The following is a 16,306-nucleotide window of genomic DNA, read 5'->3' as shown; positions in this document are numbered from 1 at the left end:
GCTAGATAAACCTTCTTCCATCTGCGGGGTGAGCTGAGGAGAAGAGAGCATAGAAGAGGACTGTAGATGATCTGTATGGATTAGACGATGTGCAAAAGGGTAAAACATAGCTCTTTCTGTATGCTCCAACCTTGTGAACATGGGAAGGCTAAGTGCCTTCCTGTTGGGAAGCAAAATTGTCAATAGCATTAAATAGTCTTTTTGATCGATTGACTTTATTAAAATTACAGTGGAGAAATTAAGTTGGTACATCAGTCTTTTTCCCCAAATCAATTAATTCCAATGAATTAAAGGCTTGAAATAAGGAACTGAATGACAATGTTGCAGCAATCAATCTGAACCTATTCTAAGGCATCTTTACCAGGGCTGTTAATAATTACTGAGGGTGCTCTACATGTCCATCTTAGTTAACAAAACATTAATCCATAAAAGGTCAAGACAAAGCTACAAGGTGGATTATAAGTAGTTAGTGTTTACAGTACGTACCTGCGCTGCATTGGCTATGATATTTGTAGAGTTTAATAAGAACCGGGGACGGAACAACCAAAAAATCCCTTAGAGAAGTTGTTGCAGAGTGAGCTACAACAGGAAACCTCTCACACAGACGCCCTAGGCCCTGAGAGAGAGCGAAACAAAACAATATAAATCACTTAATCTCATTCCTTGAGCAGTTTGTGTTTTATTTTGCTTCATATACAAACCTGCAAGCAACAAATGAGCAGGGGCATATGAGCAATGATAACTTTACTAGATGTTTTTGACTGAAGCTTTTCTGACAGCTTTGTGCACAAATTCTCAGCTCCTGGAAAGCGGAAAAAAAACAAAACAAAGTGAGACATCTAGAATGAATCAAAGTATCTTGCCCCTCTCTGATAATGACATCAAACACAAACCAGAGCTTTGTTCACATTGATTACCTTGCTCATCTTTGACGGCCCACACCATGAGGTCCACGCAGGCAGCGTTGGCTTGGCAACGGAGTTTGAGAGGGCTCTGTTCGCTGGGCAACCCGCCTGTATCATGAAGCACTCGTTGCAGCTCCGACTGGCTGCTGCTGAATTGCTCCAGGACAAAGTCATGTACTTCCCTCACAAACACGGGCTGCAAGGCTGAAAATATGACAGTTTGACAGGGTATTTAACTTGGAGACTACTAGATAGGGAGTTTATCAAGGCGTATACATAAAGGACAATGCTTTACCTTTCATGTTATACAGTGTGTCTCGCAGCATTTTGAACACACACACATACAAAGGGTCACTGAAGGTTTTGTAATGGAGGCTGATCCCAGGGTTAGACTTTACAAAATAAGAAACAAGACAAGAGCAATACAGAAAATCAGTCCACTGTTGTAATGTGATGTTTACATTTGCATTTAACCATTCTAAATACATTGCTTTTATGTTATTACCTCGATAACTGCTGTCAAAGTGGCATCCAGAGTTTTCAAGAAGGAGTCTGAAACAAACTTTTTCACCTGTAAAACAACATGTGAGGTTCAGATTTAGAGAACGTAAACCAACCGAAGCAGAATCTTAATGTTGTTTTTAAAAAGAAGAAGGTACTGCACCATGCTGAGTAGCTGTCGAAGCAGATCAATGGGCACCTCAACCTCATTTTCACTGGCACCCAGGAAGAGAGGAGACATTGAAAAACTGGAGCTGATCGTTGAGAAATAGTAATCTGGGTCTACTGAGCTGCTGTCGGGAAGATAGGCACCTGGGATTCAATTCAGAGAAAAAAAAAAAAAAAATGAGTAAAAAGTAGGGACCCTGAAGTCATATTAAAACGAGAAACAGCATTTACATAATTAAAGTCATAGGGAAACGGCTGTTCCAACTGTTTCCGAATTCTCCCGAGTGGTACTCGACTTTAAACAAGTGAATAAAGTGAATGTGATTGGTTGTCTATCAAGAGGGCGGGATTGTTGTGGCGGAAGGTTTGCAAGCAATTTTGATTGTGGCCGGATTCTCGTACGCATTGTTGTACTAGTAGGTTCCCAGTGGGAAATTACATTGGGAGGAAGTGGCACTAAATTGGTGACTAAAAAGGACACTGTCAAGGAATGCTATGGACAGCATGCAAGAGGAGGAGATTTTTGTGTCGGAGATGTTGAGTGGATGAGTCTCCACCATCATACTTTTTTTAATTTAGAGGAAAAAGATGTTGTGGAAGAGGACGCCAGGGCAGCGGAAGCTTGGTTTGGTGTAGGAGGCTTACAGCCGTATATGTTTGAGCCCTTGCCTCGCAACGCTGGCCGTTCTGTTAGCTCTACGCCTGCTCTACAGCCGTCCATCCCAGTGAACACTGGGATGTAACTCAATGGTAAAGGAAATGATTCTAATTTCTTATTTCAACCGTTGCGTCTATTAGCAGCAACATATGAATCAAGATGCTATGACCGACAACATTTGATTGACAGATTACCTTTTATATATGATTGGCAGGAATTAGGTGTACAAGCTGACGTATAACTAACTGGTCTGCATAAGATAACGGAAAAAAAGAACAACAGCTTTTGAGACAGGATTTTTTTTTTATGTAAATTTTGGTACAATATCTTATGAAAAAGAGTACATTTATATACATGTTTAAGCCAGAATGATTTGACATTTAAATATGATTTCCCTACAAATTTCAGTTTGCATTAATCCTATGGTTAAAAAAAAAATACCCACAACTATCAAACTTCTATACATTTTAAACATATTAATCAGTGGATTTTATTTATATCTCACATAATTGACAAACACAAAAAGTGTTGAAATGCAAAGCTCAACGTCAAATTAAACTGAAAATCAGTTTCTTTCAAATCAGCAAAGTAGTAGTTGATTTTAAATACTACTTTTGATGTAAAATTAATCTGAACACATTACATGTAAATATGCAGCCCTCTTTTCTCTGGTGTCCTTGACAGAAATTGAATTTCTTTCATTTTTTCGTCCACTTCACCATTATGCCTCATCTTCTGCTGGTGTTTCATATAAATGTGTAATAAATACACTAAAGAAAAAAGGTGTACAATTAACAATGTAAGGCCATGAAGGCCCTGATAACCTGAAGGAAAGTAATCAAGGAGAATTTAGCTTTGTTACTTTTACCTTCAAAATAATGTGGGCCAGGCGCTGTGGGAGAGCAGGGTGAGTGGCCTGCTGGGTCTGTAGGGATCTATAAGAAAGCAAATTAGACACCTTTGGCATCAGAAAGATACAGGTTCTGAAACATTTACTAATCTGAAGCTGTGCACACAGATCTGTCAATCCACACAACATCCAAACCTGTGCAGAGGAATCCAGGTTGTTCGCCATTCGCCTGCGCAGAGTGTCACTCTGAACAGCTGTGAGCAACGAAGATGGCATTATAGAGCGAAAGTCATTGAAGGATCTACGCCGCACGCCTTCTTTTTCCTCTGTTACGCAGCGGATCTGAGGCGAGTCTTTGGGGAACAGCTTGGACAGCAGGGCTTCTTCTGTGTTGCTGTAGCGTCCGAATGCTCGAGCCATACCGAGCAGACCCGGAACAATGTATCGGCACAAGAAAACTGCAGAAGAAAAGGTTTGTTTCTCAGGAAAAAAAACGGAACTTTAAGAAAGTAGATATTTTTTTTTTACTTTTATATATACCTTTGTCGTGATTATCTGGGGTTTGAACCATATCCTGAAAAGCCTGCATGACTTCCAGTATGGTGTTCAGGATCTGCAGAGAAGGCAGCATAAACAACACCTTAGCATTTATAAATGTGTTCCCCTGGAGTCAAAAATCATGTTCAACCATTTCCAGCTGACCTCAAGCCGGGAACCTGGGTCTCTCTGAGCCACATCTGATAAAAGTGTCACTAGACAAAAACTGAAGTTTTCTGCAACTGGAAGAAAATCTAAAAAAAAATAAATAAATAAAACATGGAAACACAAATTTAAATAAAAAGTCAAATTCAGTATAAAGACATATACAGTATTTAATAGATAACAACAAGGGAACAACGAGTAAGAAAGAGAATTTTTTCCAATACCATGTTGGGCCGACATAAGCCCCTTTACTATAAATCAAACCATGAATTTATATATATATATGCTAAGCTCCAATGAAAATATAACAGTTTTGTACTATTTAGAGTAAGTTGCACTTTAAGGATACAGTTCTGCATGGATTTATGTTGCTCTGTCGCCGTTCAATAGACTGAGCAAGAGCAAACCAGCAGTTATTCAAATTTGAACCTTTATACCCCATTATACAACACAACAAGATCCAAACTTGAAACCGCCTTCTACAAAGGGTTTTTACATTTACTTGTAAAAGTTAAAATGCATGGGTTACTCAATTTCCTCATGTTAAATGATTAATTGATGTTACAACTGTGCTGTAAAGACTTAGAAAAATGGTCCTCTAGCCTACTGCTGTCGCATCTACATAAAGGCTGCTGTAAATCAAAGGTAAGAGGATTTCACATACCCTTCTCTTTCTTTCCCAACCCTTCTTCGATCCACTGGACTCGTGGCAGGCCTTTCAATAGACTCAGCAAGTAGGGAACAAGTGTGTCTTTGTGCTGCAGGAGGAAAAGCAAATCATTGCATTCCAGAAACAAATGCACTTGGGATTATCTTAGTTTACCTACAAGGTTCTGAAAGCTCACAATTATGAGGCAGGCTAAAAAAATCTGTCAGCCTATCTGGAATCATTGACAATATTAAAAAAACATTCATGTTAAGAGTTGAGAAACAGTCTCTATAAAATCAGACGGTAACGAAGAATGTCTTAACCTGATTGGTTTAGAGGATTACAGGGTCAACTTAATGTCTAATCACCTTCTTAATGAGATTACTGAAATAAGCTAAGTACAGTGATACACATAGAGTGGAGCCTTGTGAGAGTGTTGAAGCAAAAAGTTAACTACTGTAATACTGGTTATCTGATAAAACAAAGAAATTGAAAACATTATAGCTCAGTTTTAATTAGTACCTGGATCATAAAATATGTATATCATATGATAAAATAAGAATGTTTATATATATATATATATATGAGCATATATATATATATATGTGAGCCCCAGGGCAGCTGTGGCTACAATGTAGCTTGCCACCATCAGTGTGTGAGTGTGTGCGTGAATGGGTGAATGAATGTAAAGTAAAGCGCTTTGGTCAAGTCTCCCAACTTGAATAAAGGCACTATATAAGTACATGCCATTTTTTTATTTACCATATATATATATATATATATATATATATATATATATATATATTTTAGGGCTGAAACAATTAATCAGATTAATCGTGGTTATTCGATTATTGATTGATCGATCGATCAACTATTAGTAATAGATTAATTGTTAACTGCAGTATAGAGACTCTAAAACATGCCTTTAGCTGACAGAGCAACCCACTTAGAGCAGTAATTATACCAAGATTGTGAAAAATATATAAACATTTTGCATTCAAGATAAAAATCGTCTCTCGATATGCTCTATCCAGAACTCCTCATGTGGAAAAGTTGGAGTTTCACCTGGTTTAGTTTCGTAAAAAGTCTTTTTTAATTAACCTTTGGCTATCCGATAATTTAACTGATTAATGGAAAAATAATCAACAGATTAATCAACTTGCAGCCCTAATATATATATACACACATACATACATATTATTCAAGAAATTGGATCTGTACTTCTGTTGAGTAAGCATGTCCCATTTTGAGATTACAGGTGAGTTTTTCATGTCAATAACATATTACTATGCCATAAACATTTAAATTTATTTATTCCCCTACAGTATTGAAAATTGGTTTTGAGTATTTTGAGTTTTACGTTTTAATAAAAGTCTAAAAAGTGTAGATTGAAAATATCTATTTATGATGTTAAACATTTCTATCTACACTTTAAAAGTAAAAGTATGCAGCATCTAGCACTTTTTTGCTATAAATTATGCATGGAAGGTATAAAACTTCTCTTAAGGCCAATAAAGCTGCTAACTCCTTAGAAACACTAAACGCCTACCTGCAGGCCCGACTCCACCAAAAACACAGCAAGCGCAATAACCGCATCTCTGCGTCGCACATCTAAAGTGAACACACCACGGACATCCACTGGACACATGCATTGCAGCTTCTGGACCTGAACGAGCACAAACAGATTACTTTAAGATAAAAACATATACCTGCTGGTGCAAACAGTTACACTAGAGCACTATTATATTGAAATAAACAGAATAATGTGAATTAAAATGTGATGTCTTCTGTGTGAAGTTGGGTAGGGATATAAACACATGCATGACTGTTATTGTGGTTATATTTAAACAAACAACTAAGTCAAGATATTAGGACTAAATATTTGTTAAGCTTAAAAAAAAAGACACAAGTTGGAATAAGACATTTTAGACAGTTTTGAGCACTGAGAATATTTTAATATCCAGAGGAGGATTTTAAACTGAGATTTAACCCTTTATTGACACAAGATTTTGGTAAGATTAATGCACCCATGGATAGAAATGCATGTTATGATTAAATTAGCTTATTTAAAGAATGATGTACTGATGTATTTGATAATCAAAACAAAACATATGAGTTGTTGTTTCTGGGTAGAGTGATAAAAACTGATAAAATGATAGCCTTCTACAGAGTATAACGTTAGCTGGCCATATTATTTCCCTCTGAAGTTGCCATATCAAACCAAAATTAGATTTGATATGGCAACTTCTTTCCATTTTACAACAACTGTGTTTAATTCTTTTTAAACCAAGAAATAGAAAGATTGGAAACGAATGTTAAGCCATAAGTAAATATACATATCTTTTGTCGCAAAAACACTTTTAAAAAAGTTCTTTTTGGACTGAATTAGGTCTTCGTCAGATTCAAACAGAATATTTCAATATAAAAGAAGAATATTTTGATAAATGATGACAGATTGACCTAGTTTTTCTCCCTACTCTCTTGATGTAAACACGTATTAGAATGGATAAAAGCAGATCACAATATCTTTCTAGAATAGACCTGATTTTATTGATTTGCAGGCATACGTTTATAACATCATAGATTATCCAGGAAATCAAAATGTTTAAATAAATTCAAATATCCATTCAGAAATCACCCTCGATGTAAGATTATAGCATTAATAAAAGGGGGCCAGTGCCCCTGTAGAACATGTCTATTACTTTTTTTTCCCTTTACAAATTCTGTTTTACTAATAATTCAAAAACAAAAAGGTGATAATAAGGATTCAGTGGTATTGAGATCCCAGTTTTTATCTACTAAATGTTTTTTTTTTCAAAAGCTCTTTCAAAAGCTCAAGCTTTTCTTGAGTTCTAATTCAGATTTTATAAAAAAAAATAAAATAAAAATTTTTAACTTAAATCAAGTGAAAAAAAATGTGTAAAATCCCTAAATCCTGAATGTATATTGACCTAATAAGAAACAGAATTTTAATTAAACCTAATTGAATGGAAATTTTACTTGATGCAGCTTTCTTATTTTTTTTTTTATCCCTTGCCCTTTTTTTATTTCATGCTTTTCTGTGCTCCCATGAACACAACGCTGCCTCCCTCCTGGCCCCCTGGTACATTTGGTCTAGAACCGCCATTGACAACAGGTGTATGTATCCCAGTTTGTAAGTATCAGTTGGAAACAACTGCTAAAAATGGTTTAAAAAAAAATATGTATCTTGAGCTTGTTTTTAATTTTCCTTTTGGTCACTTGCTTTATTCAAAATTTACAAAACAAATAACTTGAAGCAAATAACAGACCATAATAATTAAGACACTGATGAACTCAGATAAATTAATTTATTGTGTGTGAATACTTGGCTCCATATGCATGACTCATCCAAATGTTTATATCACTATATGAAAATTAGACATACGTATTTGCTCTCCTGTTCTAACAGGTCAGTGAGCTCTCCTTAATGGCATAAACCTGTTTGACTGCTGCGTTCATCCAGTCGGACTGCTCTCTGCCCTTTGTGATGCAGCAATAATGATAACAGACAGCAACCACCAACGGTTACATTTTCATCTACATCCCACTTTTCCACCCATTACATAAACAGAGGATCCCACATTAGTCACTGCTAATCGCTGACACACACAGAGAATCGTTAAACTAGGCACAGCTGACAGGTATGTGGTCCAAATAAAAAAGACACCGCCTGTGCGGAAGCGGAGTGAAGCCCAGAACACCAGCAGCAATCATTCAACTAGGCTAATTAGCGTTCATGTTTATCAAAGTGAAATCCCTCGTTCTTCTCTTTTCTCACCTTTTCAGCCGGGGCGGGTCTGTGGGCGGCTAAGGAGCGGGCCAGAGACAGCACTGTATTGAAATAAAACCCTCTCGTACTGCCTCCCATTGCAGACATGTTTACGTCTCTACATAAAGCCTACGGAATGAATTCAGCGCTGAGGTTAGTCAGCGGCTACTAGCGCTGGGGAAGCCGCAGTACGGAAGCTCAGCGCGGACAAACTAAGCCATGCATCTAAAGTCGAAACAACTGAACCCCCCTCCAGAATCATTGAGAGGAATTCATTATATTTTTATTTATAGTAGCAATAGAATTAGTAGTACTACAGCATTTCAGTTTATATCTACATGTTTAATTTTCCCCATTAGATATTCTTTTTTTTTTTAGATTTAGTACATATAAACATTCTAAAGATATGGATAGTTGGTTTATACTTAAGTAATGTCACCTATGTAATAAAACAAAAGCTATACTTAATTTATTCTTAAGTAAATGTTTACCATGGACCACTGTTTGTCACATTAGAAATTTTTTCAAAATATTTTTATTTAATTACAAGGTTATGATTATATATAATAACATGTAATTATATAATATATAATAATTTTTTTATGGTAATATTCGAATCCTAATCGTTAATTAATCAAAATTTTAGTAGGAGTGAAAAATTATCAAATTTACTTAAACACCAGCCGTAGTACTGTAGTACTGTTAGTAATATATATATATATATATATACACTATATTGCCAAAAGTATTTGCTCACCTGCCTTGACTCACATATGAGCTTAAGTGACATCCCGTTCCTAATCCATAGGGTTCAATATGACGTCGGTCCACCCTTTGCAGCTAGAACAGCTTCAACTCTTCTGGGAAGGCTGTCCACAAGGTTTAGGAGTGTGTTTATGGGAATTTTTGACCATTCTTCCAGAAGCGCATTTGTGAGGTCGCACACTGATGTTGGACGAGAAGGCCTGGCTCTCAGTCTCCGCTCTAATTCATCCCAAAGGTGTTCTATCGGGTTGAGGTCAGGACTCTGTGCAGGCCAGTCAAGTTCATCCACACCAGACTCTATCATCCATGTCTTTATGGACCTTGCTTTGTGCACTGGTGCACAGTCATGTTGGAAGAGGAAGGGGCCAGCTCCAAACTGTTCCCACAAAGTTGGGAGCATGGAATTGTCCAAAATGTCTTGGGATGCTGAAGCATTCAGAGTTCCTTTCACTGGAACTAAGGGGCCAAGCCCAGCTCCTGAAAAACAACCCCACACCATAATCCCCCCTCCACCAAACTTTACACTTGGCACAATGCAGTCAGACAAGTACCGTTCTCCTGGCAACCGCCAAACCCAGACCCGTCCATCAGATTGCCAGATGGAGAAGCGCGATTCGTCACTCCAGAGAACGCGTCTCCACTGCTCTAGAGTCCAGTGGCGGCGTGCTTTACACCACCGCATCCGACGCTTTGCATTGCACTTGGTGATGTATGGCTTGGATGCAGCTGCTCGACCATGGAAACCCATTCCATGAAGCTCTCTGCGCACTGTTCTTGAGCTAATCTGAAGGCCACATGAAGTTTGGAGGTCTGTAGTGATTGACTCTGCAGAAAGTTGGCGACCTCTTCGCACTATGCGCGTCAGCATCCGCTGACCCCGCTCCGTCAGTTTACGTGGCCTACCACTTCGTGGCTGAGTTGCTGTCGTTCCCAAACACTTCCATTTTCTTATAATACAGCTGACAGTTGACTGTGGAATATTTAGGAGCGAGGAAATTTCACGACTGGATTTGTTGCACAGGTGGCATCCTATCACAGTTCCACGCTGGAATTCACTGAGCTCCTGAGAGCGACCCATTCTTTCACAAATGTTTGTAAAAACAGTCTGCATGCCTAGGTGCTTGAATTTATACACCTGTGGCCATGGAAGTGATTGGAACACCTGATTCCAATAATTTGGATGGGTGAGCAAATACTTTTGGCAATATAGTGTATATATATATATATATATATATATATATATATATATATATATATATATATATATATATATATATATATATATATATATTACTCCATAATAACGTCATAAAAGTATTAAAATGCAAAATGACAAATAGAAACGTACCTTTTTTCCTATAAACACCTTTTGTTGTTTGAAGTTGAAATGAGGATGAAATGATGAATGTAACGTAACAAAATTCACATTCATGAGAAAGAATGTCTTGCAAATATCTTATGTCTTATTATTATTATTGTTATTATTATTATTATTATTATTATTATCTTATTACACTTATACAAATATAAAAATAATTTTGGGAGTATACTGATAAAGACAACTCTGTCTTTGATTAGATATCGCGTGTTTTACATTTTTGAGAAGCTGGTGTTTCAAGATTTGTAAAAGTGTTTCGGATTTTGTATTGTTGGTTTGCACTTCCCGGCCACCGTAGTTTCAGTCTGCTTTATGCGTTTTTGTTACGCAGAATTATCCACTACGAAGTGACGTAGTTACGTCACTATACGTGACAGGAAGCTACCGGTCAGCTGAGAGACCAACTACAACGTCTGGAGATTTCGACAGTAAAAAGGTTTGCCTGTCACCATGGTTTTTACCATTGTTTACGAAACAAACAAAAAAGTGACTTTTCCAATATATGAGGAAATTAAATTTACTTTTAGTCTGCCGAGCTGTAGTTTCTTTGCTAGCGGGTGCGGCCATTGGTCATATCTAATCGGCTGGCTAGCGTCAGCCAAATCCTATTCTGAAATATCGTTAAAAAATGTTTGCTATACCACTTAAATCGGGAATCAAGATGTGTTTAACGCGCTCTGTATTAAATAAAAGTCGTCTATATTACGAAGTTTCAATCAGCTGATCCTTTAGAAGCAGAAATAAATAATAAAATCAGCACTTCTGCTAAACTGTTCACTTTTACTAACTAAGCTATAACAGATTAGGTGATAAAGACTCTGTTCTGTAATAGTTATTTTGTACGGTTTGTTGTGTTATTAACCGTACTGTAAAGTTTAAAAGGTACCAAAAATGTGCTTAAACGATAGGAAAGTTAAGTGCGTTTTTTGTAGGTATTGATTCTATATTACACATACGGTAATACTGAGGGTGAAAGCTCATTATTGACTAAAGCTAATCATGCTTACACACCGAAAACTTGAGTGAAAGGCTGTTTAGTTCAACATTGTGTTTCTCTCACAGATGGCCTACCCAAAATCCCACAACCCATTTGCTGATGATGATGACAATGAGGAAGATTTTAAACCCAAAAACAGAGGCTTTGAAGATGAAGATGACAGCGGGTTGACAGATGCGGAGAGAAGGCAGAGGTACCTTCAGCAAGAAGTGATGCGCACAGCAAAGTCAGCAGTGGACAGCAGTTATCGTTCGATCGGTCTCATCTATGAATCTGAGAAGATGGGTGTGGAGACTGCAGAGGTACAGTCAGATAGCGCTGAAAATGTGAACATGAAAGTCTTGTCGGGCTATACCTGGGAAATAAAATCTACTCCCAGTATTTCTTTCTGTTTCTTAAATTCAAAATCCCTTTTTTAAAGACAATATTTATTTCAGTAGAAACTTTTAAAAGTTTAAAAGCCACGAATCTCATTTATCCCATAAATTAGATTGATTTTTAAAACACCTTTTCAGTCATTGTTAAAAGTAAAATTAATACAGATCATACTTCCCATAAATATTGCATTGGCCAGTAGGGTTGATACTGTTGCTATTCAAAAATCAATAAAAAAGATCAGTGTTGTTAAACCTACTTTGTATAATTCTGCAAGATTATGTGTTTGGGATAATTTGTCCTGTTGGAACATAAACCATCTAGCCACTTATTTAATCTGATGTCAATGAATTTGGAGGTATTTGATTGTCTTCAATATTCTAAACAACAGAAGGTGAACTAGCCCATAGCATGATGCTGCCACTACCATGCTGTAATAGTTGCTATAGTGTTTTATGCATTTTTTCCATCAATGTTATGCGACCAACGAAAGAGTAATGTCAAAATATTATTTTTCTGTTACAGTATTACATTTTCTCATTACTCATAAATATGATTAACAATTTGTATGATGAAAAACTCAACTAGGTTACATTTCCCAAAACTCTATGGGTTTGTTGGGATTTCCACAATTTCTTTTTAAATCTGTTTGTGTGAGAGCATGCATACAATGTGTAGAAGAAGATTCAGAATTCAATTTCTGGCCTAAGGTCTTTCTTTGTGGAGTTTGCATGTACTCCCTGTGCATATGTGGGTTCTCTCTGGGTACTCTGGGTTCCTTCCACAGTCCAAAAACATGACTGTTAGATTAATTGGCTTCTCTAAATCCTCCTTAGGTGTGAGTGTGTGCGTGAATGGTTGTTTGTCCTGTTTGTCTCTATGTTGCCCTGCGATGGACTGGCGATTTGTCCAGGTTGGACCCCGCCTCTCACTGACAGCTGGAGATACTGTAGGCACCAGCACCCCTCGCAACCCCAGCAGGGAAAAGCATGACGGAAAATCGATGGATGGATTATTATAAGGCCAAACATGATCATTTGTTTTTTTACAAACTGACCTCTTCTCATTATCACAAATCTCATTCTCTGTCCCATCTGCTAATAAAATATCACTAGAGAGCATTTGGTTTGTCCATGTATTTAGCTGCAAATTTCAAGCACATGGGATGTGGTGACACATCCATTTAACTTGTATTTATGTAACACTGATTGAACTCATTTGAATCAATGAACTGATTTTGAGGTTTGTGATTATTGACAAATGGCTTCCTGAAGACTTTTCCAACTTTTGATAATCCTTAGAATGTCCTCGGGCTCTGATAATTATTCTAATATGTCCTGTTAAACAAATCCCTCTTAGCATAGCAAAGATAAACTACCAGCTGAAACCAGTCGTGATCTCTTACAAGCAGCGATTAGGCCTTCCCCTTATCTGACGCAGAGATGCACCAAAACCTGTAGCTGCACAATGAGCTTATATTTATATTGTGGAAGTACAATTTCAACCATTTGGTTTAGGGAAAAACACACTTGTGCTCATAATTCCTGCTTTGAAATATTACATCCTTCTTCTTTTGAATATCACCTATTTTTTTGACATTTGTGTCTGTATAGGAGTTGATGCGACAGGGAGAGGCCCTGAAGAGGACGGACAGGATGTTAGACAACATGGAGGAGGATCTGAAAACCAGTCAAAGGCATATCACCAGTATCAAGAGTGTGTGGGGAGGAATCGTCAACTACTTCAAGGGAAAACCAGAAACAAAGCCTGCACCTGAACAGCCAAAGGTCTACCAAGCTAATGAGAGGTCATTTCAATTCCTCCTTCTTTGTATCACTTCCTTGTTGTGACCTGCTATTGTGGCTACATTTATTTTTTACTCATTTTCTGCTAGGTGAAGATGTATTAGTTTTAGATTTTATTATGATTGTTTTTCACTTTTTCACTGATTGGCTGAATGGTGCTTTTGTAACTATCTCAGACTACAGACTGCCATGTCCAGCAGCAAAGAACATGAGGATAAATACCAAGCAAGTCACCCCAATCTAAGAAAGTTGGATACAGGAGGTAAGAGCGGGCAAAATTAAGTTTTCAGCATCATCCTACTAAAATACATGAAAAAAATTACTCATTCTTTTCCTGCAGGTTTTGGAGCTGCTGCTTCCATGGATGACAGCTCATCCAGACAGAATGGATACCCGCAGAACAGATACCTAAAGGAGGCTCACCAGACCCTCGACAACAATTTAGGTAAAATAATCTATCATTTTTATATCCCTGTTATTCATTAATTTATAAAACAGGTTTATTTCATGTATGGTTTCAAATGTATCATGATTGAATATATATTTTATTACCATAAACAGTCATCACGTGTCTACGTAAAAAAAAATAAAAGGTTCTTAAAGTTTGTTTAATGTAAGGTTAAATGGTCTTTTTAATTCTTGGTCATTGTGAGACTAATGTGTAACATTCCTTGTGAATGCCTTAGATGAGATGTCCAGTGGTTTGGCGAGACTGAAGAACCTCGGACTGGGGCTTCAGTCGGAGATTGAAGAACAGGATGACTCCATCGGTTCCCTGCTCAACAAAGTGGACAAAATGGATCTGAAGATTAACGCTACCAACCAGCAAATTAAAAACCTCAAATAAGACTGGACTGCTCCAATTTTAGACTTAAATTGGCAATGTGAATCTACATACAAAGTCTCACATGTGATCCCTCCTTCTGGCCTTTTTATTAAAGAATAGCCTGTTTTGTTTTGTCTTTCTTTTGTCTACCACTGAAAATAAATGATTTCTTGTTTCTTTTTCTGGTGGAATGGTTTTCATATATGCTCTGGTTACTTTCTCTTTCAACTTTTACTGCTGTTCTGTCTTAAATGTGTGAAGTTGGTGACATTTGGAAAACGTCCTAATTATATTTCAAGAAAAAGAATTTCACATATGGGAAGAATTTTGAAATATAGGTTAAGTACGCTTTTTATCTTTTTTGGACACTTTTTAGCCACCTCAAATGTATGGACAAAACATAAGTAAGCAGAAAACCTAGCTCAAGTCACGTTTGCCTTATCTGTAATAGGAATATACAGTCATCGGGTCTGTGTCATGATTATGTTTTCATTTGGTGCTTCAAAAATTTCAGTGATTCGGTGCTGCAGAATTTGTCAGACAGTTGTCCTAAAACATGAATTGCATCAACAAGCTGTTGCATTTGTAAAAAAAAATTAGCTTTGAAGGAATAAACCCACTATCTAAGTCATAATATATGAACTCTACACTGTTTTATGTATTTCCAGCCCAAGAGATATGATTATGTTTTTCATAAAAATGTTACAAGCCTGTTGATTTGTTATTTGAAAACAATCGAATATTCAATACTTGTTTTTTGCCATATTTTTAATGCATTATGATTAAACTGATATGTAATAAATTCATTATGAATAGAGTCAATTTTTCTTTACAGTTTAAAGGTTACTGTGGAGGATTTTTTTGTGATTTTTTAAAAAAAAGACCCACTTTATCCACTTTAAAAAAAATGCACAAACCCTGTGTCCGCACCTATTAAAAGCATGTGAGAGCATGCACGAGCCCATTTCTCTTCGTGCATGCTCTGTTTAAAAGTTGCTGTCTGCATTGCTCATACAAGCTTACTTTCCAAAAGATTTGCAATTTTCCACTATGTCAGACTCACCACCGGTAAGTGAAAATGGTGACGAGCGCATAGGATGGCCTTATGTGAACATATCAGCAGAATGATTGACATTTAGGAGGACCACTAATTTTGATGATCCACCTAAAAAAGAACATCCTCCACCATACCTTTAAGTTGGTTAGAAAGCCAATGTGCCACAAGATGGCACTATATCTCAAGACAAGCTTTTTTGAGCATCTGCTAAAAAGCATCACTTTTAAGCCTATTATTTATTTTTTAATAGATCCAAATGTATAATATTCAGTGTTATAACTACATAATAATTGTTATGTATTAATTTCTAAAAAGGAAATGTTACATGTTCTGTGGTTTGTGCCACCTGTACTGTTGAATGTAGCTCGTCTCCTTAAGTTAAGCAATCCATTCATTATCATTCCTCTGTGTAGGACCAGCTGCTTCCATCGGCCCAACAAGCATTCATCAGGATGACTTGCTAATTACAGTACATGCCTCCTAAATAGATTTCAGTCGTACAGAAAAAAAGAAGGCATTTTTGTCATTCCTTTAGCAAGATTGTTTTGAAGCACAAGCGTTGAACGCAGACAATTTAAACAGAGAGAGGAAGAGAGGAGGTAGCATGAGGTATTAAGCTGCAGGGTTATTAACTAAACAAGAAAAACCTACTAATGAGAAAAATGTTTTTTTTTAAGTTTGTTTCTTATTTATATACATTGCAATGTTTTATTAGTGTATCATGGTGAGTGTTTCACATATAATTATGCTTTAAAGGGAAGTTTATCATATTTATACATGAGTTTTTGAGACCTCTGCCTCATCAGTGTAACATTTTGATTTTTGAAAACCCCACAATCAGACACATGTAGTGAATAGAAATGTTATATAGGAAAAAAGT

The 16,306-nt window shown here is 36.7% G+C and overlaps 2 protein-coding genes across 3 annotated transcripts in view; one reads left to right on the top strand and one right to left on the bottom strand.

Annotated features, from left to right (window-relative positions):
• The window catches only part of pi4kab (phosphatidylinositol 4-kinase, catalytic, alpha b), a 47,273-nt gene extending 38,866 nt beyond the window's left edge, over positions 1–8,407 (bottom strand). For both annotated transcript variants that reach the window (XM_038277271.1, XM_038277272.1), the window contains exons 1-13: positions 8,233–8,407; positions 5,983–6,099; positions 4,449–4,542; positions 3,785–3,873; positions 3,623–3,695; positions 3,278–3,540; positions 3,101–3,167; positions 1,570–1,718; positions 1,411–1,476; positions 1,201–1,297; positions 918–1,109; positions 702–802; positions 487–616 (exon numbers count right to left, since the gene is read on the bottom strand). In XM_038277271.1, the coding sequence (XP_038133199.1) occupies positions 487–616; positions 702–802; positions 918–1,109; positions 1,201–1,297; positions 1,411–1,476; positions 1,570–1,718; positions 3,101–3,167; positions 3,278–3,540; positions 3,623–3,695; positions 3,785–3,873; positions 4,449–4,542; positions 5,983–6,099; positions 8,233–8,331 (1,537 nt within the window). In that variant the 5' untranslated portion in view covers positions 8,332–8,407. The remainder of the gene's footprint in view (positions 1–486; positions 617–701; positions 803–917; positions 1,110–1,200; positions 1,298–1,410; positions 1,477–1,569; positions 1,719–3,100; positions 3,168–3,277; positions 3,541–3,622; positions 3,696–3,784; positions 3,874–4,448; positions 4,543–5,982; positions 6,100–8,232) is intronic.
• snap29 (synaptosome associated protein 29) lies at positions 4,328–15,007 on the top strand. The gene is made up of 7 exons (XM_038277274.1): positions 4,328–4,429; positions 10,698–10,802; positions 11,429–11,665; positions 13,352–13,545; positions 13,720–13,805; positions 13,884–13,988; positions 14,230–15,007. Exons 1-7 carry the CDS (start codon positions 4,343–4,345, stop codon positions 14,388–14,390), a joined length of 975 nt encoding a protein of 324 aa, XP_038133202.1. The 5' UTR covers positions 4,328–4,342; the 3' UTR covers positions 14,391–15,007.
• Positions 15,008–16,306: the final 1,299 nt, after the last annotated feature.

The sequence above is a fragment of the Cyprinodon tularosa genome, unplaced genomic scaffold (assembly GCF_016077235.1).
Source record: "Cyprinodon tularosa strain WSP-4 unplaced genomic scaffold, ASM1607723v1 ctg130, whole genome shotgun sequence".
Classification (NCBI taxonomy): Eukaryota; Metazoa; Chordata; class Actinopteri; order Cyprinodontiformes; family Cyprinodontidae; genus Cyprinodon; species Cyprinodon tularosa.
This window is presented reverse-complemented; position numbering and strand designations above follow the sequence as displayed.

What these genes read in the sequence shown, in the direction of transcription:
- snap29 (XM_038277274.1), top strand. Translation starts at nt 4,343, where the DNA reads ATGTTACAACTGTGCTGTAAAGACTTAGAAAAATGGTCCTCTAGCCTA. An exon ending in GAGATTTCGACAGTAAAAAG is followed by an intron (nt 10,803 to 11,428) that starts GTTTGCCTGTCA and finishes TTTCTCTCACAG; the next exon opens with ATGGCCTACCCAAAATCCCA. An exon ending in GTCTACCAAGCTAATGAGAG is followed by an intron (nt 13,546 to 13,719) that starts GTCATTTCAATT and finishes TAACTATCTCAG; the next exon opens with ACTACAGACTGCCATGTCCA.